Raw genomic sequence first — 27,858 nt, forward strand, 5'->3', positions numbered from 1 at the left:
TCAGTGCAGCCGTCTCCCCGTGTCGGAGCGCGGCTCTGCGTGGATCATGGGGGAGCTCGGCTCGGTGCGCTCCGGTCCAGGTGAGCTGCTGTGCCGCCGCCGCTGCTGCTGCTGCTGCTGCTGAGTCAGAGGCAGGAGACGCATAGGACAAACTGCCTCTGCGCGCACGCAACTCCACGGTTAAACAATTAAAAGAAGAAGAAAAAAAAAAAAAAAAAGCTCCAAAATCGGAAAACAAATCAATAAATAATAAATAAATAAATTAGAAGTCTATGCACGGAAAACGGCCGCGCATGTCATCTCAGGTATGTGGGGCGGTGGGGGGGGAGAAAATGCGTAAAAGTTGGATTTTTTTCTTCTTCTTCTTCTCGAGGATTAAAAAGCGCGTGGAGTTGATTGTTAGCTGCGCTGGGAACTCATTCTCTCTTCGCCGCCTCTCTCCGTCCGGCGAGCAACAAGCACACGCATCTTCCCCCCGCAGCCGCACACACAAACTGCGCACACTGGTCCGCGCGCTTACAACCTGCCCTGCCTCAGAGCGCCGTGGAATAAACCCTTGCCTCCTTCTCCGCAGCCGATTGTCTCCCTCTCCATTGCCTTAAAGGTGCAGGGGTGGGGGGGTTGAGGGGGCGCACAGCTGAGCCTCTGAAGGAGCGTTTAGAGACACACACAAAATAGAAGAACTCTCTATTGTTTTAACACTGAGGTGGAGGATCAAGGTGTCCCACTCGAGAGAGAGAGAGAGAGAGAGGAGGGGAAGTGTGCATGAACATAAGCAGGAGAGAATTAGCCCATGCAGGACATCCTTCTGTGGTTTGCTGGTGCTGTTGTAGCGAGCTGGAGGATGGATGCTGAGGGAGGGAGGGAGAGGGAGGGACGGAGAAGGAGGGAGGGAGGGAGGGATGTAGGCTACACCTGACTGGAAACGGTGTAAGCATTTGGTGAGGGGAAAAGAAATGCTAAATTATCTTAATTGGAGGAGATCAGATCCTGTCTTTTAATGTGTGTTTCTGGATAATTTATGAGCCCTGGGGGCATTTCAGGGGGGGACTCCTGACAGCCTCTCGCCTGCATTTATTAATTGACCTTGACAACTATAAGCAGCGACCCCCCCAATGCACCAGGGGGCATCAAACAGCGGCCATGTCAGACATCCACAGCCCCCCCATTCAAGCCACACAGGAGGAGGCAGCGGATTAATATGTGAAAACTAAAGCACCCCCCCGCGCTGGAGACTTAACAGTGTCAATACATCTCATTTGAAATGAGGTGTGACCTCCGTATTAAAATGTAGCATTAAACCTGCAGATTTCTTTCATGATTATTGAAAGAAATGTGAGTGGAGCATGCATGCAATACATTTTTGAATTGAGCTCAGAAATCCATGTGGTGTTTTTTTCCAACAGTGTTGGGATAACAAAGTCACAATGGCTTTTTGTGCTGAATTTTGAAATGATTTTGTTACTGCGGCGACATCCACTGCCATGTGACGGTTTGAATCTTAGCATGGCCCATTTATGTTCAGATACAGTATCTGGGCGAGCCGGGATTCACCCCCTCCCGCCCCCGCCCTCACGCCCAGATGCAGTGTCTGTCTCTTAGACTTAGCGTCCACATCACAGACCCCGCACACGAGCAAGCTCTGCACCAGGAATACAGGAACCTGTCACCGCCTGTCTGGGGCCCTGCGTGGCGCTTCCAGCCAGGCATCCCCGAAATAAAACAGATCATTATCGCCGAGGCCAACCATTCCAAACCAAGGCGGTGGGATTCCCACCCCCAATACACACATTCAATACAACGTTTTTATTTATTTTTTGTTGAATTTGTAATGTTCACGCCTCGCCCTCCTCTACTCGCCGCTGTACAGCACTGGTCAGCAGCGTGGCACTCACAGCACCCCACAACCTTTTTTAATTAATATTAGAAACCATAAACACATTTTGCTTGCAGTTGCACCGAATCAGACTGTCTGCAGGAAGTCCTTTTCTTTTCATGTCATGTACTCTTGGATCGCCATATTTGCATCGTCTATTTTTCATTCCAAAATGGAAGTGAAGAAAAGTTACTAAAACTAAACAGCAAAACTCAGATAATCATATTTAAGTGCCACAACATGAGAACGGAACGAAATCCAAATAAGTAAATGTAACCTATTTACAACAGACACACAGTCGCTGCTTTGTGCTGTTGGCAAAACACACACACACACACACACACGATTAACTTGGCACTGACCCATTTCCTCACCAGTCTTGTTGATTCATTGGCTATTTATTTCTTTGGTCTTGTTGTGTCCAATCACTCAGCCATATGGTTAATGATTCTCTTCAATGTTTGGGCAGAGATTGGATTAAAATCACTGCTCTGCATGGTCATAAAGAGCTCAATCCCTATTCCTCTAATCCCGCTTTAACTCCATGATATGTTGTGAGGTTATGATCAAATCAAAAAGGTATTATCCTCTTTAAACCCTTCTGTTATTTAAACAGTAAAACCTGCTTCTGTTTTTGCTCTGATAAAGGAGTGTGCTTCGCTGAAAAAAAGAAAAGTTGAATGTACTTTTAAACTGCTGCATGCAAAATACATTTTAAAAGAGAAATGACAACTCTGTGAATGTTTTCAAGTTTGAACATCTAGGAAACATATTTTAAAGTACTTTTTCTGTATGAAACTTCTTCTGCTTGCCTTAGTTGGTGTAATCAACGTAAACACACACACACACACACACACACACACACACACACACACACACACACACACACACACACAGTTGTACACATTTCAAACTTCAAACAAAAAAAAAGGTGTTTGTTATGGGAACCATCTCTATCCTGCTTCACTTTCATCTTTATTGGACCGGGAACACTAATGTAAGGGTTTCTTTCATGTCTCGCCTAATAAATATGGTACGATAGGATTTCTAATAGACCGACTGAGACACTGACTGAGAGTGACACACATTTCATCCCAATCTCAGACTTACTACCCCACCTGTGAGAGAAATACAGATACTATTTTGACGGGAACCTTTTTTTTTCCCGCGGTAAAACTCCGCCCACACTCAGCAGGGGAGGTGAAACATACAAAGGGGTTGCTCAGGAGTTCTACCAACTTTACAGTCTGCAGATACATACAACTCAGCAGCTTCCTGTAGACAGCATGAGCAACAGAAACAAAAGGATGACGGCCCTGGAGGCTCTGGAGCACATCCTTGATCACGACAGTGAAATAGAGGAGTAAGTGTCTGAAGATGAAGACCATCTTGAGGTCAATTCAGATTTCTTAACACTATAAATAAACATAAATAAAGTTTACTTTCAATATAAATCCCAATGACTCATTCGGCTTGATTTTAAGTGAGCGGGTCAATATGAGCCTGAACAGCAGAGGTGTCTCATCTCTATTTATCTACATCAGCCCATGAAAAAAATAAAATTTCAAAATAAAAATAAAATTTAGGAAAAAATATATGTTATGGTAGACTAATGCAATTTATATCTAGGTTTTCCCAATGTACCTAAAAAATAGTTTGAACATGTATTTTTCATTAAAACGAGCGAGTTAGCCTAATTGAACTCTGATCTATGGACGGGTGAATAACTCCATTCCACTAAAAACTGATTGAATTGTTATTAATGGTGTTGGTGATGAGGTACAAACTATATTTATTAGGATTTTGGGGTTTCTGAGAACTTTTGGATGATTCAACACGCACCAGATCACATTGAACATCATTGCTGTACATAAGAAACGAACATGACAGGAGGATTAAGTAAAGTATTACAATATACAGTAAGATGGTGAAGGTGTTTATGATGCAGTTATGATGCTCCACACTGCGGTTTACTGAGAATACATGTCATGTTACCCGCTGTTGTGTGGGGAAATGTATTTCTGTTGTTGCTACATGCTAATGTTGCTCACAGTGACAGTGATGTTTAGCAAGTGTAGTGTCAAATGTTATTTTCCACTGCTGACTACAGGTGTGTATTCTTTACACAAAGCTGTATATTGTCCACCATCATAGTTTAGTGTGTTAGCGTTCTAAGATTTTCTTATTAGCACGAAGTACAGCTGGGGCTGATGGGAACGCTAATAGTTTTGCAGGTATTTGGCCATAAACTAAAGCCTTGGACAGATTCTTTTTGGACCTAGTAACTCACGTATTACAATTCGTCTTGAGGTTTGATGAACGTGAACCACACGTCAACCTCACAGAGGTGCTGGAGGATAAGTGACAGGATCACCTAGGATACATCATCAGGAACTGATGAACGTCGCACCAAGCCACCTGATTATAGGAATGTTTCAGTTTGGAGCAATGTGGTGGACCAAGCCGCAGACATTGACATCCAGATAGAGAAATATAGAATAAAGAAGGTCAGGGCTGTATCTTGCTGGAAAAGAATCCAAGAGCTATGAAAACTAAAATAAAAACATAACAGCAGAGCAATAGTGTGTTCTATGTATCCTCATGTATATCTTAGGAGAAGATAGCAAAGAAAGACAGCAGCACGTTTTCAATTTCCGCTCAATGCATGCATACGGTCTTTCCGAAATAAACCTCTGTCTTCACAGGAAACTCAGTTAGATATACCTACGAACGCTGAAAGAAACCAGCCTGGGGCGCCTGTGCTGTGAAATTAATATGGCGGAATTAATGGGTGAGGAGATCAACAGACAGACGGACAGAACAAGTTGCGGTTTCTTGGCCTTCTTGCTTTTTGTGGTTATAAGCTTGAACTTTCAGCCCAATTTCCATTTTCCACCGATTGTAGCAAATGAAACACAACACCAGGGAGAGGGAGCGCTGCCAACCGGCATTAACAGCTGCTACTATGCTCCCCCCACTGATCTGCAATAAATGTAAAGAAATAATGCTTTGTTTGTGTTGACAGTTTTGTTTAGTTTTCACAGCTAACACTTGTCCAATGTGCTCCAGGCACTGAGGGGTTTTGATGAGTTACAAACAAAGCCCAAAGGGTGAACGTTTACATATGATTACAACAGGAAGTCTGTGCTCATTATTAAACACTGAGACCAGAGCAAGACCTTAAAAAAAACACACACACACACACACACACACACACACACACACACACAGCACACATTGTGGCAAACGCTTGTCAAGTTTGGGAACTCCATTACAGTTGTAATGAATAGAGAACGAAGCTGTGTAGCTGCTCGTCATGGAGGGCATCTTGAGAGGTTTATATTCTCAATTTAAAATTTTATATTCAGCAGTTTCAAAATAATGTTCAGTCAAGCTATTTGTGCATTAATGTTCTCCTGTTTATTTCAATTATTCCATGAGATTCAAGGTTTGTAGCAGCTCATTTACAACCTAATGTATGTACATTATAATCATAGCCATTAATCTTAACTACAAAGAGCCGAATACCCCAAGGGAATCTTTTATGGCTCTTATTAACTAAATACTCTACATTTTGATAATATTCAAACAACCCAATAAAAAAAAAAAAAATGCATATATATATATTTATATAATAAGGTCTTAAAAAATCTCAATCTGTGACTCTTAAGAAATAAGGGAGCTTTGTTGCCCGCGTCCGGCTACTGAATAATTCAAACCACATTACGAGGTAGAAATGGAGAACAGAAGTCTAACGTACATCTTGATATGCTCATTTCATTAGATCATCTTTGAATCCTGCTCTCTGCCCATAAACTCTGAACGGAACGGGAGACAAAGTCACAATTCAAGTTTAATGAGTCCACATGTCTCGAGGAATAAAGAAATGTGGAAATAGTGTTCCCCTTTGAGAGTAATACCGTGCCATTAGAGGGTGGAAAGTGCTGCGTCTGCTTGAAAATAAGATATGTGCCATACGCTTTCCACTGAAGGTTACACACAAAAACGGATTCAGCCTCGGATACTTCAACAGTTGATATCATCGATCTGTTGATGTTCGTCCAAATCAAGAAAAAGACACATCTGCAGCGGTATATACAGTATATCTGAGGTTAAGGTATTTTCATTTGCTGATAGACCGCCCTGTTAATACAGGTGCGTGCCTCCATTTGTGTTTTTGACCGCAGCGAAAACTTTGTTTTTGAAAGGCTGAATGGCACCAAATATGGATTGAAGCAGAATATTTGAGTTAAAAACATGTTAATTTAATATGATTTCTTATATCATACATCAAATACGTATATCTTCCAGAGAAGGTGGAATGTGGTATTTGCGTGTCATGTTTCTGTAAAATATTATTCATAGTTAAAATGGAATTTTAAATGCAATCATAACTTAATTCATAATCAAGTTATGATTGAAGCTTGAGACTATTTAGTACAGTCTGTCTTGTATTATGTTTGCTGGAGCAGAAATTTGAAGCAGTTTGCTCATTTCTTACAAACGTCAAGCTTGACTGGTCATAAAGTCTTTGGATATAGACTTAACAGTTGCCAACCTGTTCACTGGAGCATCAGACTTAAATGGAAATCTTTTAATGCTGGGATGTCTCTCGGTAAAAAGATTAATTATGATTGTAACAACCTGTCAATCACAGTAGCCCCGCCCTAAAGCATACCATGCTTTATGATCTGTTTTACTCTAAATGGACCAGAATTTACTAAATGAACAACATGCTGTATTTAAGAAGACTTAAAACTATACATGTTAACTCATGTTTACTGAGGGAATAAATCAAGGGAGAAGTAGAGTAATTTTCTCATAGACTTCTATACAATCTGACTTCTATTTGCAACCTAAGGAGTGCTGGTCATTAGGAAGAATGCTAATTTAAGGCACTTCCACACCGGCTTCACATTTCAGACCCTAAGGTTGGCTACCATGGCATTAGACTACAACACAAACAAACGCAAGGACTTATACCTATTTTTCCTTATATGTTAGCTACAGTAGTCCAAATATGCATGGCTGTTGTTTTTCAGGAATAGAGAACTAACTAAACGTCTGGTAGAACCCTAGTTTAACAAACCCCCATTCTCCCTCATTGGTTTCCATAATCACCTTGCCTTGTAAGGCAGTGACCAATTGAATGGACAGTGCAGAGCTCCTTGATGGCCAACCTTAGTGGATCTATACATTGATCACACTCATTGACTACTTTGCATCTGTTGGCTCAATGCACTCATGTCCGGTCCTGATTGAGTAGATAGCAGGGTCATCCAGAGGTAATTCTATGATTTCAAGGAAGTTAAGTAGCAAAATTCACAACTGGCAACGGGTGTATTTATTAAGGCACTTATTCATAAAATTCCATGTTTGTACATACAGGACATTCCTCTCCGGTTAATATCATTTGGTGTGTTAATCCACAAAAACTGGAACTATGGAAGTGAACTTTAATGGGTAGAGATGAATGGACAGTTTTCAAAAAGCAATGACTGAGATTTTTACAGGGAAATTTACTAGTTTAATATTATTCTAATAAAATTGTTTTGATTAAGTTGCGATTCACTATGCGTGTACATTTTGCGACCACTGCATGAAAGAGCAACGTGCCTATTCGTCCCATCAGCCCCGCCCCCACATGTCTGTCTATATGAATATGTGTAAGCGCAGTCAGCTGTGAGGTTGCGTCCTGCCGAGTAGAGAACAAATCTTAGCAGAAAATTGAAGGCAAAACACATTAAGAAGTCTCTGTTTAGGCAATTATGATTCAAACTTGGATTTTTTTAGAGTTTAATCAATATGAAGATGCTTTATTTAAATAAATAAATACATTTGCATACTGTCGGGATCCAGTAAGTATTAAGAAAGAAAGGAGAACAGTTAACTTTCAGCTACTCTGTATTCATTAAACATTACATGGCATTGTTTGTGAGCTATTTAAAAAGTCAGTTACTCTTGATGGCGCTGCAGAGAGAAGCAAATAAACGTGTTGGCCATATCAATGGAGCAATATGGCCAATGTGTATGTATGAAATATGGACCTAAATGTAATCATTTCCATCACACATTGCAAATGTTTTCTATATGATTACCAAAAGGAAAATCGTTATGGTCCCACCTAATATTATACAACATTTACACTACGTGAGCCACATTGGACTATGACTTGCACTGATTTTAGAAAATGTTTGATGCTGCTTGTCTAGCTTGATGAACTTTTACATCTGGCAGGTCTACCTGCTAGTGCCATTCCGCCGCAAACTAAAAACACATCTTCTTCGACTACACCTTGGATAAAGAAAGTCGCACCGTAGTAGCACTTTAGTAGCACTTTAGTAGCACTCGAATACTTTGTAGCACTTTGTAGTTTAAATCTCTTGAAGAAATTGTACTTTCTTGATTCTTGTTGTTCTGAGTTTGTACTCATGGTTGATTGCACTTATTGTAAGTCGCTTTGGATAAAAGGGTCAGCTAAATGAAATGTAATCTAATCTATCTATGAAATCACTGGATCATTTGGAGACATTTAGCTGTAAAGATGTATTTCCATAAGTGGGTGCAATATAGGTTTGGAATGAGTTTATGTTTGTGCTCATCTTCATGAGACTGCTACTACACTGACAAGATATATCTGGGAAGCGAGAGGCTGGTTGACTATCATTTACAAAGCAATAGTAAACATATTTGAGTCGGACTCTTCTGGTCCGTAACTGTCCAACATGGGGTAGCAGTGTTGCTTAGTAACCACAGCACATGACTGACCTTATCGGTGCGGTCATAAAAATGTATGAAGTCCTTTTATTCATTTTGCCTTCTGTTTTCTCTCTCTCCCTCACACGCATTGTGCATCTATGTGTGTGTGTGTGTGTGTGTGTGTGTGTGTGTGTGTGTGTGTGTGTGTGTGTGTGTGTGTGTGTGTGTGTGTGTGTGAGAGCTAGCAGCAGGGTGGTAATGAAGGGAATACCTGACACATGCCACAGACTGCATCAAGCAGCATGCAGGAGGTGAAGTGGGGGAGAGCATCCAGTGACAGGAAAACAGCGGAGGAGTGAGAGCAGCTTCACGTTCACTAACATATCTTTATAATGCCACTGAAGATACATTTTTATTTTTATTTTTGTAAACCTACAAGGGATGCAGATTTAAGGAACATAATGATATTTGGATTATGAGTTGTGTAATCTATGATATGGGTGTTTTCAGTATCATCCCTGTGATCTACTTAGTTGATGTAAATCTGTTTAGTTTACAGCGTCTTAATCTGGATTTAATCCCCAGAACATATTTATGGGACTGACAAAGTATTATGCCGTGACGGCACTGTTGTGCGTCTGCGCAGGGGTTTTTCCGAGGCCTTTACGAGCCGATGACTCTACACAGGACGTTTAGAACCACGTCCGTCAGCTCACTGACACCGTATCACAGCGCCCGGCTTCCTCGCAAAGTGCTGCTCTGTTGTTCCCACAGGGAGCACAGATGTTAGGCCTCGCTGTCGCCACCATCTTTTTTTTTTAACCGGTAACATCTGCACAGCTGTGTTGTCGGCTGCCACGCACAGGCGGGAGACGCCGCCACCCGCTCTTGAACTGTTGACAGCTAGGGGCAGGTCGGCACAGATGGCAGAAGGGGGTGTCAGGGGACTGGCACAGGGTGGAGGGAGGGAGGAGGGAAGAGGGAGGAGGGGGCGGCAGGTATAGACTGTGGCTCCCATCTGGCCTCGGTGCTGGCACTCTGCCCCGGGGCATCTTCAACGTTTACTCGACAGAAAGCCTGTCAGGAGTTGGAAGTCACCTTGCGCAAAACATTGTACTCTCTGGGCAGTTTCACAGTAGTTGAAAGAGGGGGGGGGGTCAAATGCTGCAGTGAGAGCTGAATGCACCAGTCAGTGGAAGGAAAACAACTAACTAATTGATCCCAAGGCAACAGCTTTCCTAAGTTTTAGCCCGATTCTGGTGACGTTCAATGCTGCTGTCTCTCAACAATCATCTAATTAGCTGTTCTTTGTCATATTATACTCAGCTAGAAGCCAAAGAAGTTGTAAATGTAATGCGTTGTGTGAGGCGCAGCACCTCCAGAAGAATTTCTCATGCATCCCGGGAGAACGTTGGGGATGTGGCATCTCAATGGGTCCTATTTCTGTCCGAGCCAAACCAGTCCAAGAGAGTAGCAACCGAGCCCTGAACCGAACTTCACAGACAATTTGAACCAACCCGAACTAGACACAGTTAACATAAGGTGAAGCAACAGCTGATAAGCGTCACATACCCACAGGTCCATCATTATTTTTACACCTGAACATCATTTGCATATAGATGTCCAAACACGGTCGATTATCCACACTCTATTGAGGAGGTGGATGCTACAAGTTGTGGTCATCGGGTCGTCGGTGGCTGTCATGGCAGCAACCCAAGAGCCCACTGTTGAACGCCCAAACAGATTTAATGTGTATTTTTCTGTGTAGAAACATGTAAAAAGTCCGATGGCAAGAAATCAGAAGAATGCACTCTGGACTGCACTCTGATAAACAATCTCGAAAGAAAGTCAACGTTAAGGGCAACCCATCTGAAAATGATCAAACAAGAATAAACTGTAAATAATCCTAAAACTGCTGCACGTTGGTGTAGTCTGTAATTAAAGTATGTTTTGTTGCTTTTGGGTTAATCTTTGACCGTCATGTTTTCAAATTCAAGACAATGCTTTAGCGCTTTAGAATTAAGCTGCAGACTTCCCGAGACCCTCCACAAACTGAATCAATCGGACTAGAGAGGCCGATTGGGCAGACCTGCAGATCACAATGGCTGTTGAGTGCAGCATGGGGCATCGCCCGGTAGGGGCTCTGGGTTTGACCTGGACTTGCTGTCCAGGGCTTGGGGCCAGCGCAGAAGAAAAGCGCTTTACGGATGGAGCATGTGGTCAGGTCATCTCTTCTCCTTCTCTTCACCCCCTTCTCAGCTCCCCCTTAATCCCTGCCTGAAGCTCCCTCCCTCCCTCCCTTCCTCATCCTCATCCTCACCTCACCCTCACCCTCCCCCCGCATCCAGCATATCGCGAGGAAATGCCAACAGATGCCCAGTGTCTAAGACAGGCATTATGTTCTTAGAGGATGTCCTGGTAATTCTGTTTTTTGCCCGGCTGTTGATTATTACCACACTGTCTAGGAGTGGTGATGATGAGAGGCAGCACAGAGGACAACAGGTAGCCATCTCGGCTGGCTGAGTCACGTGGTGCAGTCTATGCAAAACAACATCTTCAAGACCCAGAGGGGACATATGTCTGTTTGTAGTACATGACGGAGTGATGGGATTAAAAGTCAGAGAATAAAGCGATACATGCAATGCAATGCACAGATAGACCGTCAGATAATTCAAATAGAATCATCAGTATTATTAGTAATACTACCAATGCTGTCCAGGGGACGACTAAATGGTATTCAGTGATATCTAAATGAAGAGTGCACCAACAGCAGCGTTTAGTGTTGTATTTTATAACATGTTACTCATCAAGAATTTAAAACCGGAGGAGCAGGACTTCATTTGCCATAAGAAAACGTGTCAATCATGGGGAGTCAGGGAGAAAGTGGTTTGTCAGACCCTAAGGGGGCCACACTGACCTAAATACAAAATTGTCAACAGCAAACCTACACTGACCAACCAAAAAGGAACACTGGGGACACGGACATTTAACTCTGCAAAGACGGTATCGGTTCAAATACCTCACCTGAGAATTAAAGGCTTCCTTTAATATTTCATAGGACAGGTTCACCACCATGGAGAACCACAAATAAAGCCGACGCTTTATGTGGACAAAATACATGTATTTATGTTCAGTAAAGAAGACATTGTCCATGTATAATCAGGTTATTGTAAACTAGCTGGCTTATATGTAAATCCTTTTGTTGTTCCTCTTGTTTACTTGTCTGAGGGGTTGAGACAGATGTTTTAGCCTTATTGTTATTGCCATATGGTTTTCACATGAAGGGTGAAAAGAGATTGTTAAGATTAGAGTTTAACCCTTCCAGTAAAGAGGATTTCTCTCCCTTCAGCTCATCCGTGGTGCTGAAGTCATGGAGTCAGTGAGGACGGATGCCACCATGTGGTCAGGGAGGACACACACAATATCATTCCTGCAATGTCAAGACTGACTGAGGAAATCAGGCTGCATGTGTGTTAGTTTCCTTACATTGGGTCCATATTTGAAACCTTATAACTGTGAATGTATTGTTTTTCGTGTTACATAAAATATGTTTAGCATTAAGCACTTGGGATTTTTCTTAACAATTGTATATCAAAAAGCAGGGCTGCTGATTGGAAGATTGATGCAAGCAATCAGTTTGGTCACACGTCCCGTTATTCATTTTGTGTCCGTCTTATTTGACAAGCGCCGTCTAACTGGACTGACAATTAAAAAGACTAACTGAAGGCCGTGGCATTGGCTCGGGTTTGTTATGCTCTCTGTGATTTATGTTAATTCCTTTTCACTACTGCATATTGCAGTCATCAAATACATTTTGCGGTTCTTATCCTTTACTGCTGTAATTCCATTTTATGCTATTTTATACTTCCATTCTCTTTATTGAACTTACATGTTGCTGTTTAGTTTGGAGGACATCTTTTTGTTTTATACATGCAAAACATTAGGACTTCAACTAACTGTTAAGTTCATTATTGACAGATCGGTTAATGATTTTCTTCGATCATAAAATGTTAGAAAATAGTGACAGTTCCCAAAGCCAGCGCCGTATACATCTACTGCCATTGGGGACACTGAGGTCCAGTATTTTGGAAATTCACGAGTTTTAAATACATAAAGATTGCAATATCACACATGTTGTGGTTTTAAAGGCTGATTGTCACAATAGTAGACTAAATAGTATGTAATAGTAAGATTACATACCCGGCACCAAACGATAATTCAACAGTTAACTCGAAAAAATGAAATATGAAATTAATTTGAACACAAATATATTCAATTAACAATGATACAAAACAGAGAAAAGCATTTGAGAAGCTGTGGTCAGCACATTTTTGTGATTACTGATGTTAAGAATAGAACATTTTTGTTAATTAACTATTCAACTTGTTGTTTGAGTCCAACAAAAGACATGATCATCTTATAAAATGTGACGCACTGTCATAGATTAAATCAGCCAAGAGTAAATAAAATAGTTGAAACAAACTTTTGTTCAAGCAGCAATAAAATTTGAATTCTGTTTGCACATTACAGTAACGCATCGGTGATATAAGTACGTGTGCTAATACTGTAAGCTACATGCTTTTACTTAAAGAGACAGTGTGTAGGATTTGGAGGCATCTAGTGAGGCTGCAACCAGCTGAACACCCCTCTGCCCACGGCCCCCTTTAAAGAACCACAGAGCCAAACCGCTCGCCTCGCTCAGAGGCCATCCTCCCCATAACAGCGCTACTTTACGTTTAAGCAGTTTTGTATTCTGTAGCTCACGGTCCCGCAGTTTCACAAGCGTGACGAATTGTGTTTGGTTTGTCCATTCTGGGCCACTGTAGAAACATGGTGGTGCAACACGGCGGACACCGAGGGGCGAGGACCCGGCTATTCAACAATATTAACCAAAAACTAATAACACCTTTCAGGAAGTATTGATGTATTTTTTCTCCTTTAAAGACATATTATGATATGACGTTGTCCGACAAAGGTGGAGAAACGATAATCCTCAAGTAAAATCAGAATTTAGAAATTAGACTTGCAGATTATTGTAAAAAAAAAAAAAAAAAGAATCTATGGAAATGTTCCTTCACCAACTCCTGTACCTGTCCTGGACTTTAGAGAATAGTGCTTACTACATGACCTTTGCTCTGCATATAAAAGCCGTGCACACAAGTACATGTGTTGTGAGCTGGGCTGCACCCGTAGCTCAATACTGGTTGACCTACAAAACCAGTGAGAGTGCTGATGTTCATCACAACCGCAGGACCCTGGTGTGTCGTAAAGACTCATGCTGATCTGAGAGTCTATGAGGCTTGACGCGTGACATCGACCTCACGAAAGAACAGGGGTGGGGGGGGGAATAAACATAGTACTGCCCGGTAACAAGGGCTCTCTCCTCATTGGCTGCTGAAGAACGTTGCATTGATCATACTCTTTGTGCGAAAAATGACACATGTGGTTTTGATCCACGCACACGCAAGCAGGATTACAGTAAATGCTCGCTCTCACGCGCACAAACACACACACACACACACACACACACCGCAGCTTGTGAGTGCGCATGCACGGTCTGAGGCTTAGACGTGCACGAACACACACTCGTATCACCATCCTGCATGCGTGCGTACAATTACACGAACACACAAATCTCACTTTCTCACACTGACATAGTGTTGGTGAGAACTAGGGCAGAACCACACCAGTAAGCCTCTTTTTTTTTACTTAAATATCCTCTGAGAATTCAGTTTCTTCCCCCTCCCAAGATTAGCACTTAGCTCACAGTAACAGTGCTGTCATTTTGTTGTTACCCGTCACCCACCGTGGTTCATACTTAACGTCAACACCGTTTCCTCTTCAATAAATGGCTGCTTTTCACAACAGCACTCCGGCTTTTAACTAAGGATATTTATTTAGGCTGAACACTTTAACATGGACGTTGTTATAGTTATTATATAAAATGTCTGAAAATATAGAATACATTTATAACTTCCCACAGCGGCTTCTGAAAACTGTTTTGTTTTATTAAAGAAATTTATATTTTTCTGTAGATTAATGAATGAATCCACTAATTGCATACATACATACATACATGTCCACTGTCCCTATATATATATATATATATATATATATATATATATATATATATATATATACTGAACCTACTCAGTGCATTTTAAATGAGTATACTGCAATCTTATCCCTGCTCTATAGGAGCTGTGAGATTCCACCTGCACGTTGACAATTTTATGAGAAAAAAAGACGTGATTGAAAAGTGCTCCAAGTCTGTCAAAGTTGCAGTATTCTTTTCATACATTTGAAATTTGAGGACAATCGAGAACAATTATAAAAACTAGACACGGTTGAGTTTTAGCTGACCACATTACTTCCTGATATTCCTATTAAACCTGAAGACACCAATTCATTAAAATATAAATAGAGCTAAAGTTATTTTATAGGAATTTGAAATGTTCTTGTTTATGAGCCAATGTCAAAATGTAAAACATTTACATGACTTTAAAACCTTCATTAAAGTCTCCCTGCGCTGTTGTTACTTGATGCCGTCGTGCAAACTGAGCTTCATTTCTTTCACTGATTTCACGTTTATCTGCTGAAATGGGAAAGCTTCTCTTCAAGCATTTCTGGAGATGAATCTTTGAACAATCTAAAAATGATCAAAATCACTTACAAATCACAATATGCAGACAAAATATCAAATATATATATATATATATATATATATATATATATATACATATATATATATATATATATATATATATATATATATATATATATATATATAATTACTGACAGTTGTGATTATTAGGTTGTTTTATGTGCCAGACCTTAAGTGTTTCATAATTCTCAGATACATATGGAGACACTATGGTTCTACAAGGGGGCACTTATAGTCCTAAACGAGCGCAGCTGTAATGGTTGCACTCATCCCAGGACCACTCTCAGCTTCCTGATTAGTTTCATGTCTATTTTGCCGCCGACAATACGGACACCCTGCTCACTGCTACCAATCAACCAGTCGCAACTGTAAAAAGAAAAAACAACAATCAAGGATCTGTGCAGGCTTTGAGTTTGCTTCTTTTCCACATCCACTGTGTGTGAAAAACCACGAAGGTTTCAGTGAAACTGTGTCAGAAACAAACAATGCTGAAGAAGACTTGATCTTGTTCTTTTGTCTGCGTTACTCTAGTAAGCAGGCGATGGGGGGCCATGAAAAAGATCAACGTTACAGAAGTGATTTCACCGATCAAGAGGACTGCTGCAGCAGCTCTTGCGCGAAGCTTCCTGGAACACAGATTTAGTATCGTCTCCTGAGCCGGGGACCTCATGCCAATAGACAGAACATGTTCCCACCAGCAGAAGCACAGCACGCCAGACGAGAGCCAAATGTGATCACATGCAGGACCACTGGGCACAGCCCTTTCATGTCTGTAGTGCATTTTGCCATGCAACTCTGCAGCTACCCCTTCAGCTGCAACAGTGAGTCTGGAGAGCTAATTTGGGGATCTGGTGAAAAGACTGTTTGCTCAACACACCGGGGTTCCCCGGCTTCTCCGTGCCTCGTTTGCGAGGCAGCAAGAAAAAAGGCAAATAGATGAAAGGCGGGCCCCGCAGTTGGAGATGATGCACCAAGGGTCCTCTCGCTAAGCAGGCAGCTATTCAAATGAGTGGCTAATTGTGGCATCTGTTAACCCATTGAAGAGGTGTCAGAGCGGTATCACAGGCCTGTTAATTGGTACAAACAGGTAGCAGATGCAGACTCTGGGTTTGAGCATCTGCCATTTAGTGAGCCAACCTCCATGAGCAGTGATTAGACAGGCGAGCTGATGGAGAGAGATCAAAGAGGAGAGAGAGGAGAGGAGAAGAAGGGAACGTGTGGAAAACCGAACACTTTGCATATGAGAAACAGCATTCAGTACCTTTTGCTTATGAAAAACATTCTCCAGGTCATTTGTGTCCCCTCAGTGTATTTTTGCAAAAGTAATTTACAGCAATTATTTATGGTCTTACGGAATCACAGTACCCTGCAAAATACCGTGCAAATATAAAATAAAATCCAAATGTATTTTTGTTATTTTAGTCAAAGCAAATATTTAAATGTGAACACAATCATTTGAATTGTGTGTTTTTATGCAAATAATAAGTTTAGTATGCGATTTAAGCAATAAAAATGTAGATAAAAAAATAAAAAATCTGTTTTGTATAGTTACTATTGTTCCTTAATAAAGCAAAAGTATTTATTATCCTTGTACTTGAGTCATTAATAGAACAATTGGTAAAATACTCATTTACTAAAGAAATCGATAGCTGCAGCCCTACCCTCAGCTCAACTTTTAAGAGTTTCGACCAGCAACTCTCTTTGCATTGCTTCATTTAAATGGAGCACCTTCCTCCTCACACAGCACATATTTACCAGACAGAAGAAAAGCCAGACTTCAAGATCAGACAAATACCAAACAGTTGGAGTGCTGCTCATGCGACCACAAAAGTAGATCCCTCTGTGTTCACTTCGGCAGACATCATCATCGTCTGATTGGATCAAGCCGTGCCGTACGCATAGCAACACTGACACCTGGTGGCAGCTGCTGATACCAACTAACAACCTGTCCAGGAAATGGATCCGTGATCCTACTCGCTCAATAAACGTGTAGAAACGCATGAAAACGCTTTAGAAACGCTCAGCATTTAGTACAAATCTCTACTCAACTTTACATATGTATGGTAGTCCTTCTAAATGGCACTTCATGTACTGGCAACTTTTTTTGCTTTACTAAAAGTTGAACGAATGTCCTTTAATTAAGGTGTTCGCTACCAGTTAGAGCTGCGGTTCCTACTATTTTTGCCTTGAAGCCCAAGTGTTTAATTTTAGACAAATCCCGGTGCAACCCCTGTGAACTTTGGCGCCCTCCTGAGGGTTGATAACCATATACTGTATATAACAACCATAAGTTGTCAGGAACAGAAAATCAAGTCCATCCTGACCTGCACTTAAGTGTGACAAAACTTAAAGAATTGCCTCTATCGTACTAATAACTGACCACAGGACACAGGACGTACCGAGCCGAGATGCAGCTAATGTTTGATCAGCTTGTGTCTCTGATAACTTAAGATCCAGACGTCTGATGACTAAAAATGTCCTCTGGTTAAAATATATAGTTAAAAACAACCAGGATCTAAAGAATGGAATAAAACGTGAATTAATGACAGCTTCTAGCAGACAAACAACATGGCTGACGCATGACATGGTTGACAGGTGACCAAATGAAACAGACAGTTACCGTGGTTAAAATTAGGGATTTCTCTAGGTTTGAAAATGTATGTCAATATAATGGGATGTTCTCAACAACATATGTAACATAGGTCTAGTGGTTTTTAGACATTTTAATGCAGCAAAGTTAATTATTATAGCTGTAATCTGAAGATGGAACTTGTCACTCCATAAATGTCTTTCAACTGTTGACCAAACTACAATACCGGATTTCATGAGGTTTTCAGAACAAAGCACCCGTCTCTTTCACGTCTTGCAGTATCGTGTCTCCCACTGATTTTCTATCACAGTAATAGTATTCATCCTCTGAGTGCCATGAATCTCTGTACAAAATGTTACGGCAATCCAAGTTGTCAAGCTATTTCAGACTGGAAAACGGATGGAAACATTGGCTTCAGACTGTTAACGTCTTGCTGGTTAGCTTTCCACAATAAAGATATTGATCCACAGTATTTGCTCAATACTTGTGAACAGACAAAATAAAGACAACCCACTACAACTATATATAAACTACAGGTACCTGGGTCACTTCATCCTGCAACCGCTCTAAGATTCCTTTCAGTCCCCGACGCTGATCTTGGGTTTGTCTGCCTGGATCTTCCTCTTGGCTGGCTCGTCCAAACATGTCGAGATTGAAGTCACAAGTTTAATTGATGTGAAAACCAAGTTTCAGTTTGATGCTTTTTCTGTGACTCATACACAGCTTGAAAAGGTGTTCTTACCTGCTTGCTTGATTAAAGCTCATGTCCAGGCAATGGAGGCATGGACAAAAAAGGGATTTACTAGCTGCTTGAGGTTTGAATACCATTCACTTCACTACTACAGAGATTTGGCCCAATTCCATTTACAGAAGGTGTCCTAGTGAACCAAGAAAGAGGTCCAATCAGCTCGCAGTGGTGGAAGAAGTACTCAGATCTCTTCACTTAAAGTAGCAGTGAAAATACTAAGAGTGAAAGGCATTTAAACCCACCTGTTGGTGTCATCGCTGTGACCCTGGAGACTCCCTGAGCTCCTGATCTGCCTTAGCGAGCTCACCTGAGAGGACAAACCAATCCAAGACTTTTTGGAATTGTTGCCATTAAACAGTTACGACGCAAAAATGCACACATAACACTACAATACTGGTCCCAATTAAACTACAGGCCACATAGTTGAGTATTTATCATGCCTGTTTGCTCACTGATCGCAAGTAAAAAATGTATTAGCAAAAAATACTAATGAAGTAGTAAAAGCACTTGTTATGCAGAATGCCCCATTTCAGAATCACATGTATGAAATCACTGTATTATAATGATTGATTCATCAATGTGTTCATCACTTTAATGTTGCAGTTGACAAAGTTAGTTTTTTGTTGAGTCAATAATACTGCAACACATAACTAATTGATTTGTATTTTGTATTATGAATCTACTGTAAATCTGCACGTTCACAAGTAACTAGCTAAACTGTTAAAGAAATGTTGCAAGTTAAAAATGTGACAATATTTGCCTCTAAAATGTGGTGGAGTTTAAGTAGCTATAAAGTAGCATACAATGGAAAGACTCAAGTAAAGCACAAGTGGAAATTACTTGAGTAAATGTAACTACACCACCACATTATAATTTTTCAATGAATAGACAATGAGGGCTGAGCTTCAGCTAATGTTAACACAACAACAGGCCCGTTTACTAGCTTACCAATATTCATTCTCAATAACTTTGCCAAATAAAAGCACAGGATACTGACATAAAGCAACGAAAATAAAGCCAGAAACATTTTTATAACACGGCAGACAGTTGAAGTCACCTGCAAGCTCACCTGAGTACGTGTAAAAGTCCTGTTTTAGTTTGACCATAGCTGCATTTCCGGCCTTCCCCCCGGCTGCTCGCGCCGTCAGTTTAGATCGCGCGCGCTGAACTGCTCACTGTTTACATTCTGAGGCCACGTAGCAACAGCGCCTTCTGCTGGCGATTTACGAGTACTACCGCTTGAGACTACAGTCACCCTGAGAGCTCAAACAACTGCATGTAAACCAGTTCAGTGTATGATGGAAACCCAAGAAAAGACAAATGTTTTTTTCAGAATAAATGTATTCATAATGTTCATTTAACAATACACAATTATATGTTGCCGTTTTCTGAAGGATGTTGAGCAATTTGTGAAACTACAATTGTTTTTTCTTTGGCAGTTTTGGGGCAGCTGGGGGTGCAAATCAGTCCGAGGAAGCCCATTCCAGCTGGTGTTCTCCTCCTCTTGAAGAAACAGTCATCGACTGCTTCCTCCGTGCCGGTGAGTTTGGAAGCTCATCTCACTCATTTCTCTCACACACGAAGCTGTCACCATCTGCTCACTGTTTTTTTTACAACTTGGATGGTTTGGCATTGAATTCAATAAACAAAAACACCAGACATCTGTAGTACTGTGTTTTGCAAGATATCTTTTTGACATCAAACTTCCTATTTGCAGAAAACATTCACAGTTACAAAAGTAACACAATCGTTACTTTAAAAAATAAAAAAATATTTTTATGCCTCGAAAATTGCATACCCAAACTAAAAAAGGTATATCTCTGCAACCACTAGGGCTATTTGAATAATGTTGGTGTTATAATAAAAGAGTACAATGTGAGTTGTGTGTTCAGTATGTGTAAATATCAGTCTATATGTTACTGATTATGAGTAAATGAAGAAGTGAATTATACAGTTTGTAATAGCAATATCTGCCATAGACCCCAAATGGCTCCAAAGTTTTCAACTTAAAAACAAAAAAACATAAAAAAAAACAACAAACTTCAACTCTATTACGTCGTCATATGCTCTTGGTTCAGGGTCTTGCTCAAGGACTTCAACATGAAAACTATGGGGAGACCATAGTTTTCATGCCCCATTCTTTAGTAAAAGTTTAACCAGACTCATACATCACCTAGAAATGACGTCCTTGACCGGGTTTCACAATAATGAAGAGATAAAAAGCAATAAGATAGAAGAACAAACACAGCATGATTGAAAACATGGAAAATCAAGTAAGCAAAAGGTATTTGAAGTCTAAAAGTGCATTGTCAAAAATACATAGTAATTGACATAAAGGGCTTTACTGAAAGCAGAATGAGGAAATAGTTTGAGGATAATCTTGTCTCCAAAGTGTGTCAGCAGATAACCTTGAATGAAGCATCACATGTTTATTGTCAATGACACAGTGACCTACTGTAGTGAAGCACAAGGCATTAAGTGTCATTTAGTTGTAAACATGACGCAGACAAGAAGTGAACTACATCCGGGTACAATGTTCTAAGAGTGTGAGAGTTTGTTCTTCCTCAGCAGACGGCACAGTGCTGAGGTGAGAGCCAACAGGCAAAGCACGGATTAAAGCAGCGTTTAAAAAGGGGCCCTTCCTCCACAAAAGGATGCTTTGTATATCAAATGACTCTCCCTGTGTTACCTCCAACTCTGGAATAAAACTTCTCGCATGCCTCTCATTGATCAAGTTGCATGCTCACTTGCCAATCCTACCATTTTAAACACTTTCTCTACCACGGTAATGGAGGACGGGATTATAATGATGAAAATTCCACACAAATTCCACACAATTTTTTTGTATAGTTTTGCTGTTGTTTAATTTATTTCAATTCATCAAAGATTTACTCAGCTTTGGGATTCTCCGTTCACTGTGGAGACACGATGAAATGCAAATATTCATGAAAAAAACATATTCTTTTAATCTTCTTGCAGAAAAATATTTGGATGTGTGTAGAGTAGCGTTGAGTGTGAGTTCTGTTCTCCACTTCTGTCTACAGGACATTTGTCACACAACATCAAACTGAAACTCTGCTCTTTGAGCAAAATTAGTTTTATTAAAACAAATAAATAGCTTGATTTATTTGTTCAAATACAAACATTACATGTGTACTAATAAGTTTATAAAAATAATGAAATGATACATCATTGTTTAGACAGCCGTTTGGTTTTGTTTTACGAAAATCTTCCTGATCAATAAGTTCCCCGGAGCTTCAGATTTAAAGTGCAAGGTGTGTGATCGAGGAAGAGAGAGAAAGAGGGTCGTCTTCGGGTTCACTCATTCTGTGGAGATAAAAAAAATAGAATCAAAACAATGAACTTGTTGACTAGAATAATGAATGGAATATCCCTGAATTTTTCATCAAAATTGTCCCAAAGTTCCACTTTAAGTCAAGGATCGTAACGTCACCCATGAGTTTGTGGACTATAGTTTTGAAGCCTCTAGTTTGGGATTTTGTCGTCGCCATCTTGTTTTTTTGCAACAGAGAAGTGACACAAGAGGGCGGAGCTAAATTCAACTGAACGCTTGATAAGACATTCTGAGGTGACCGGAAGGTTCGATTAACTTTCATGAAACTGAAAATACTCTGTGGAAGTTCTAAGACGCAAAACACAGCTGACTCCCGACCTGTCAATCACAGTAGCCCCGCCCTAAAGCATACCCTGCTTTATGGTCCATAATTTACTAAATTAACATCATCATTGAAGAAGACTTGAAACTATAGATTGAGACCATGAACTAATGTGTACAATCCAGCAGAGGAGTCGCCCCCTGCTGGACATGATACATAATGCAGGTTTAAGACACTTCTGCATTAGTTTCACACCTGGGATAAATTGATTCGATGTTGGAGGTCAAAGGTCAATGTGACCTCAAATCCGTCCCGTTCTCGTGATATCTAAGGAACGCCCTGAGGGAATTTCATTACATCTGACAAACAAACATCAACCTGGACTCAAGGATGAACTCATTTGGAGGTTTGTGACCTCACATAACACATTTGTGGCCATAACTCAAGAATGCATATGTTCATTTTGACGATTTCACACAAATGTTGAAAAGGTTCAAATGATGGATGGATTTTGGACGGACGAGAGCTGCAACTTGACTGGTTTGGCGGAGGAAACCGCGAGGCACCAAATTGAGTTAATTACTCAAAAGCAACAATGCATTTGAGCAATTCTAATCCCATTCGTACAGAATACAGAGAATTACTTATCTATTGCATAAGCATACCGTACCTGCATTTGTTCATAGACCCAGTTGATAAAGTAGGAGACATTGCCGTAGACTCCTGGCTTGTTTCTCGCAGCACATCCGAACCCCCAGCTAGTGTCCCCTGCCAGCCACCATAAACCTCCATCCTTGACCACCAGGGGCCCTCCGCTGTCACCCTGCAGGAGACGATATCTCAGGTCAGTGTGTGTGTGTGTCTGGGCGATGGAGAGAACGAACGCAGACTGACCTGACATGTGTCGACTCCTCCCTGCAGCTCGCCGGCACAGATCATGGAGTTAGTGATTCGTCCATCCAACACCTGAGGGCTGTTACAGGTCTCTCTGCTGTAGACGGTCACCTGGGCCTGATTTAGTCTGTCCGGGGACCTTCCTGAGAGAATATCAATGATTACCACACCCGCAGTTAGCTCAGTCAAGAATGTTAAAAGCATGTGATCCCTGACTGGGCCGTTCAGCCTTAAACCCTGAAACTTTTTGGACAAATAATTTACAGAGGAGGAATGAAAAGTTCAGAAAGTGCTTATGGGAAGTTGGAACATATACACACCAGATGATTGTAGTGCTCCCCATCCTGTGATCCAGGCATGACGTCCAGCAGAGAAGTCCACGCCGCTGTTGGGGAGACACACTGGCTTCACCCTACCTGAGACATAAACATGTCTTACATTTCTTGCCGTGACCAATGAAGAAATGATCATTCAAATGATGAAATGTACCTTTTGATTGCAAATACATACTTGTGAATCTCAGAGACGAATTGAGCTTCAGGAGAGCAACGTCATAGTCGTTAGTTCGCGTGTTGTACTTTCCATGACGGATAATTTTGTTGACTCTTCTGTCATAGTTGTAGCTCATCTGGATCAAGCTCACGTCGCCTAACCGCACCGTCCAAACTCCAGGATAGGAGGAGTTCCTGCCCAGAGTTCAAGTAGTCAGAGGTGGGGAAAATTATTTTCTGAATGTCTACCGCAAGACAGTAAAAAAAATATGAACAACAAAATGATATGAAGGGCCATAACGTAAAGAAAAGGCACTCACTTTTGGAAGCAGTGTGCGGCCGATAGGATCCAGTCAGGGCTGATGATGGAGCCTCCGCAAACGTGTCGACCGTCGATCTGGAGACTGACCTGCCAAGGCCACGCCCCGTTGGCTGCCTGCGTACCACCCACAATACGAGCACTGGAGGGTGCTGAACTCACTCCGCATTCTGAACAGGGGAAAGCTTGATTTATATAATATATATATATGTATATATATAGAAATATATAACTTTATATTTTCAGAGGAAGCACCACCGTCTGGATGGCTAAATCTCATTTTCAGAACTGTATCCAACACGTGCAATACGTTTAAGTACTTTTTTTTTTATTCAGTCTGTATATTTAATAATCTTCTTTACTGTTTATTTACATTACTTGATTTTCTATCTTTTATTCACTTGTGAGCAATGCTGCTGTAATCTCCCCACTGCAGGACTAATAAAGGATTATCTTTTCTTATCTTAGTTATTTCCGAGGTAAAGCAATATCTTACCAACACATTGAAGCTTGACTGCTCTGACAAAGCACTTTTGGCTGCAAAGGAAAGGATGACAGAAATTGATATTCAAGACAAAAAAACACTTATTTAGGAGTTCTACATTTACACCATGTGGAATAAGACAGAGTCAGTTTATACTGCGTCTCGGGTCAATACTTAGTGTGGGGTGTTGTACCTGTACACGAGCTGGGAAAGTATATTTCCATAGTAACTTCCAGACTTCAGCTTCATGTATCCCTTCGAGGCCGAAGAATCTACACTGATTTGGGAGGAGGGATAAAGATCCGGACTGTGGGACGGAAACATGGGATCAGCGAGGGAAGATCAACACACTTTAATAAAAGAGTTTAGATATCACAGTTTAGATGTTTAGCAATGTTGACATGACGGAAGTTACTCCCAGACTGCAGCTATAAAAAAATATGTTAATCTACACAATGTTTTTCCTTTTATTTTTTATTTTTATTTTCATTGAATCAAGGAATTTCATTCTTGAAAGCTGCTGTGAGGAACTTTCAATTTGTGTAGCACCAGAGTCCCTTTAGAAAACCTCATCGTACTGCAGGAGGGTCCGACCGTTGACAAGCAAGTCGTTTACTTAAGTAGGTCATATAGAGTCATTATTATTATTCTTAAAATCATTTTGTTTTTCAATGGTAATTTTTAGCTTCGTGTGACACAGACAGCCGACAAATAGTTTTAGCGTGGAAATTCAAAGACACCAGTTGCAATGTATGTAGTACGTGTTGTGCGGCAGTTAGTCTCTGCAGAACGGGGGCGTGTCATCACCTCTTGTACCCCATCTGCTCACACACATCTCTCCCGTCGTAGTTGTCCCAGTTTTCAGCACACACCGGCAGCCATTTTCCTGATGAGTAAACCTCCAGCATGAAGTTGGTCCCGTGGAGGCGGACTGTGAAGCAGAGAAGACGCCGCTATTTAGCCGCCATGACGTTCACTGACTGACCGAATGTATGTATGTATGTATGTACAGTATGTGTGTGTGTGTGTGTGTGGTAATGTCTCACAGCACTGATATTCATCCTCTCCGTTAGGACAGTCCTTCACACCGTTGCACCACTGGGAGTGGCTCAAACACTTCCCACCACTTGCACACGCCTTCCCCAGAAAACACTGGTAGTACACTGTAAACACACGTGTACAGCGTACAGGAAACCAAACTTGTGCGATGACATGTGATGTATCTACGCGGCTACAAAGCATTTGTGAATGAACTTACAGAAGTACCAGAGCAAGACGCCGAGAACCGTCAGGACGAGAAGCAGAGACAGGGATGCACACAGGACGTATTTCCACGGACATTTCTTCATCCCTGCAACTTATGACACAAATACAAATTGCATGCTCTTCAAAATGTAAATAGGTTTAGCAGATACAAAAACTAAAGTCCTTCCTTCCCGCTGCTGTCAGGCTGCATAACAAGCTGAGCTCACAGTAGACCATAAACACTTACAACACTTTAACACTTTAATCACTTTTGGCCACTTTGATTACGTTCATTATCTGGTGCAATATATTGTACATTTAAATACTTTCATATACTTGTTTTTATTCCGTCTGTATACTTAATATTGCTATTGTATTCTTCTTTACCGTTTTTATTAGTGTTTTACTGTTTATTTATATTACTTAATTTGCATTACTATGTCTCTTGTGTGCACTGCTGCTGTAATCCTGCAATTTCCCCACTGCGGGACTAATAAAGGATTATCTTATTTTATCTTACTGTATTGTCCTATAACTTTCCATAAATGTCTTCATGCTTCAAAACTATAACACCTTCATAAACATGATGAAAACCAAAGGAATCCTAGCAGCCTAATAAACTGAAGAGAGGGTACAGCATCATTTTGGAAGAGCAGGGGTTGGTGTTTGATATTTTTCTGCTCCTATAGCTGTACATTATATTTAAGCCCATTACTATTCTACAGTATGTTCGCCATAGTTATGAATGTAAACTTCAGTGGATTATCTACAAATTCTTGTTTCATTTACATAAAGCAGACATAGTCGGTGGGTCGAAGGCCTGTGGGGAGATGTATGAGTGTGCATCGCTCTGTCCGTCCACGGCTAATTCCACATACTGCTGGACTGATGGGAATATTTTTACCTTTGCATATTTAGGACCTCTCGAGGTCCTAAATATGGAAAGGTATACAAAGGTTCATACTTTTTGAAAAACCTATTGTGCCTGTTTTGATGCGTCGTTGACTGCTGACTCCTCACAGGCTCCGTGAGTGACTTTGGAGGGGAGATGAAGACTCTAGATTTGCACTCCACTGAGTGCACTTCTAGTTTAAAGAGTGAACCATAAGGTTCAGCTGCCTTCCCCATCCCGATCACTTACACACAGCCCCACAGCGCACGGCACTCGTCACCAATGGGATGACAAAGCGCTTGAAGCATCGTTATCGCTCAAACTATTTACTAGTTTACCCTCCTTTTATTCTAACAAATGCACCTTTGTGAGGTAATTCAGTGTATACATCTCAGTAACTAGAGCCACACTGGTTTAAAGCTGGACCATGTGACTTTTCATACACTTTAGCTGAGTTAGTAAGACTAAGTTAGTAAGACTGTAGTTAGTAAGTCTGCAGCAGTTTGTTTTATCGCTCATGAATTCAACCTTTCATTTGGAAAAGGAAGAATATGTTGTTTTTTATTTTAAAAGTCATATAGGCGAGCTTTAAGAAAGGCAGACTTTCTGTTTCTGCAGAATATATACAAATAAGTTAATGATTAAATGAGATGTTTTTGTTCTGGATATTTGCCTTCTGGCTGACTTGACCCACCTTTTTATTCCACACGGTATCGCTTCACAAAAGGCTTGTGACGCAGCATGAATCATCTGTCACTGTACCTGTCTTTCGTCCCATGTTACGCAGCGCTCCAGGCGTCACGGTGGTGTGGGTGTTGATGGTTTTGGGAGACACGCCAACGTAGCTGGGGGTGGCTGGTGGGAAGGAAGGGTACAGACCATTCTGCGGGACAGTCGGAGGGGGTCTCCCGTCCTCATGCTGGAACCCTGCGTTGTCATAGGTGGAGCCGCTTGCCTGGAGATAGAGGTAAATAGATTTAAAGAATACAAACATAATCTATAGATAACACAAGGTGATCTAGATTTACTCACATAAATAAAGAGTAAACTATGTAAACAAGGGAGATTGTGCCTCTTTCTGTGAAATTGAATTTACCTGATCGTTCATATTGCCCCTGGTTACACTGGAGGGAGGCTATCGGACCTTGAAAAGGTTATAACACATTTTAATACAAATTAAGTGCACATGACTTACTGTACGACTAAACTGTAGCATAAATTACAGAAACTTTCAGAAAACAAAACCATTCGATTGAGCAACTTGCTCATTAGAATGTCAGGTCACAAGACGGAACAAAAAAAGTACATAGCGGAAATACTACTTCCGCTACCAATACTA

At 41.0% G+C, this 27,858-nt stretch overlaps 1 protein-coding gene across 1 annotated transcript; it reads right to left on the reverse strand.

The window, feature by feature from the left end:
- Positions 1-27,627, reverse strand: LOC306754017 (transmembrane protease serine 2-like; the record flags this gene model as incomplete). The annotated part of the gene is made up of 12 exons (XM_079237929.1): positions 1-120; positions 22,865-23,017; positions 23,089-23,231; positions 23,409-23,504; positions 23,599-23,774; positions 23,900-24,068; positions 24,395-24,435; positions 24,576-24,689; positions 25,190-25,313; positions 25,429-25,545; positions 27,282-27,474; positions 27,616-27,627. The coding sequence occupies 12 exons, from the start codon at positions 27,625-27,627 to the stop codon at positions 1-3; spliced, it is 1,458 nt and encodes a 485-aa protein (XP_079094055.1).
- Positions 27,628-27,858: the final 231 nt, after the last annotated feature.

Source organism: Taurulus bubalis (genome assembly GCF_910589615.1).
Source record: "Taurulus bubalis genome assembly, chromosome: 2".
Lineage (NCBI taxonomy): Eukaryota > Metazoa > Chordata > Actinopteri > Perciformes > Cottidae > Taurulus > Taurulus bubalis.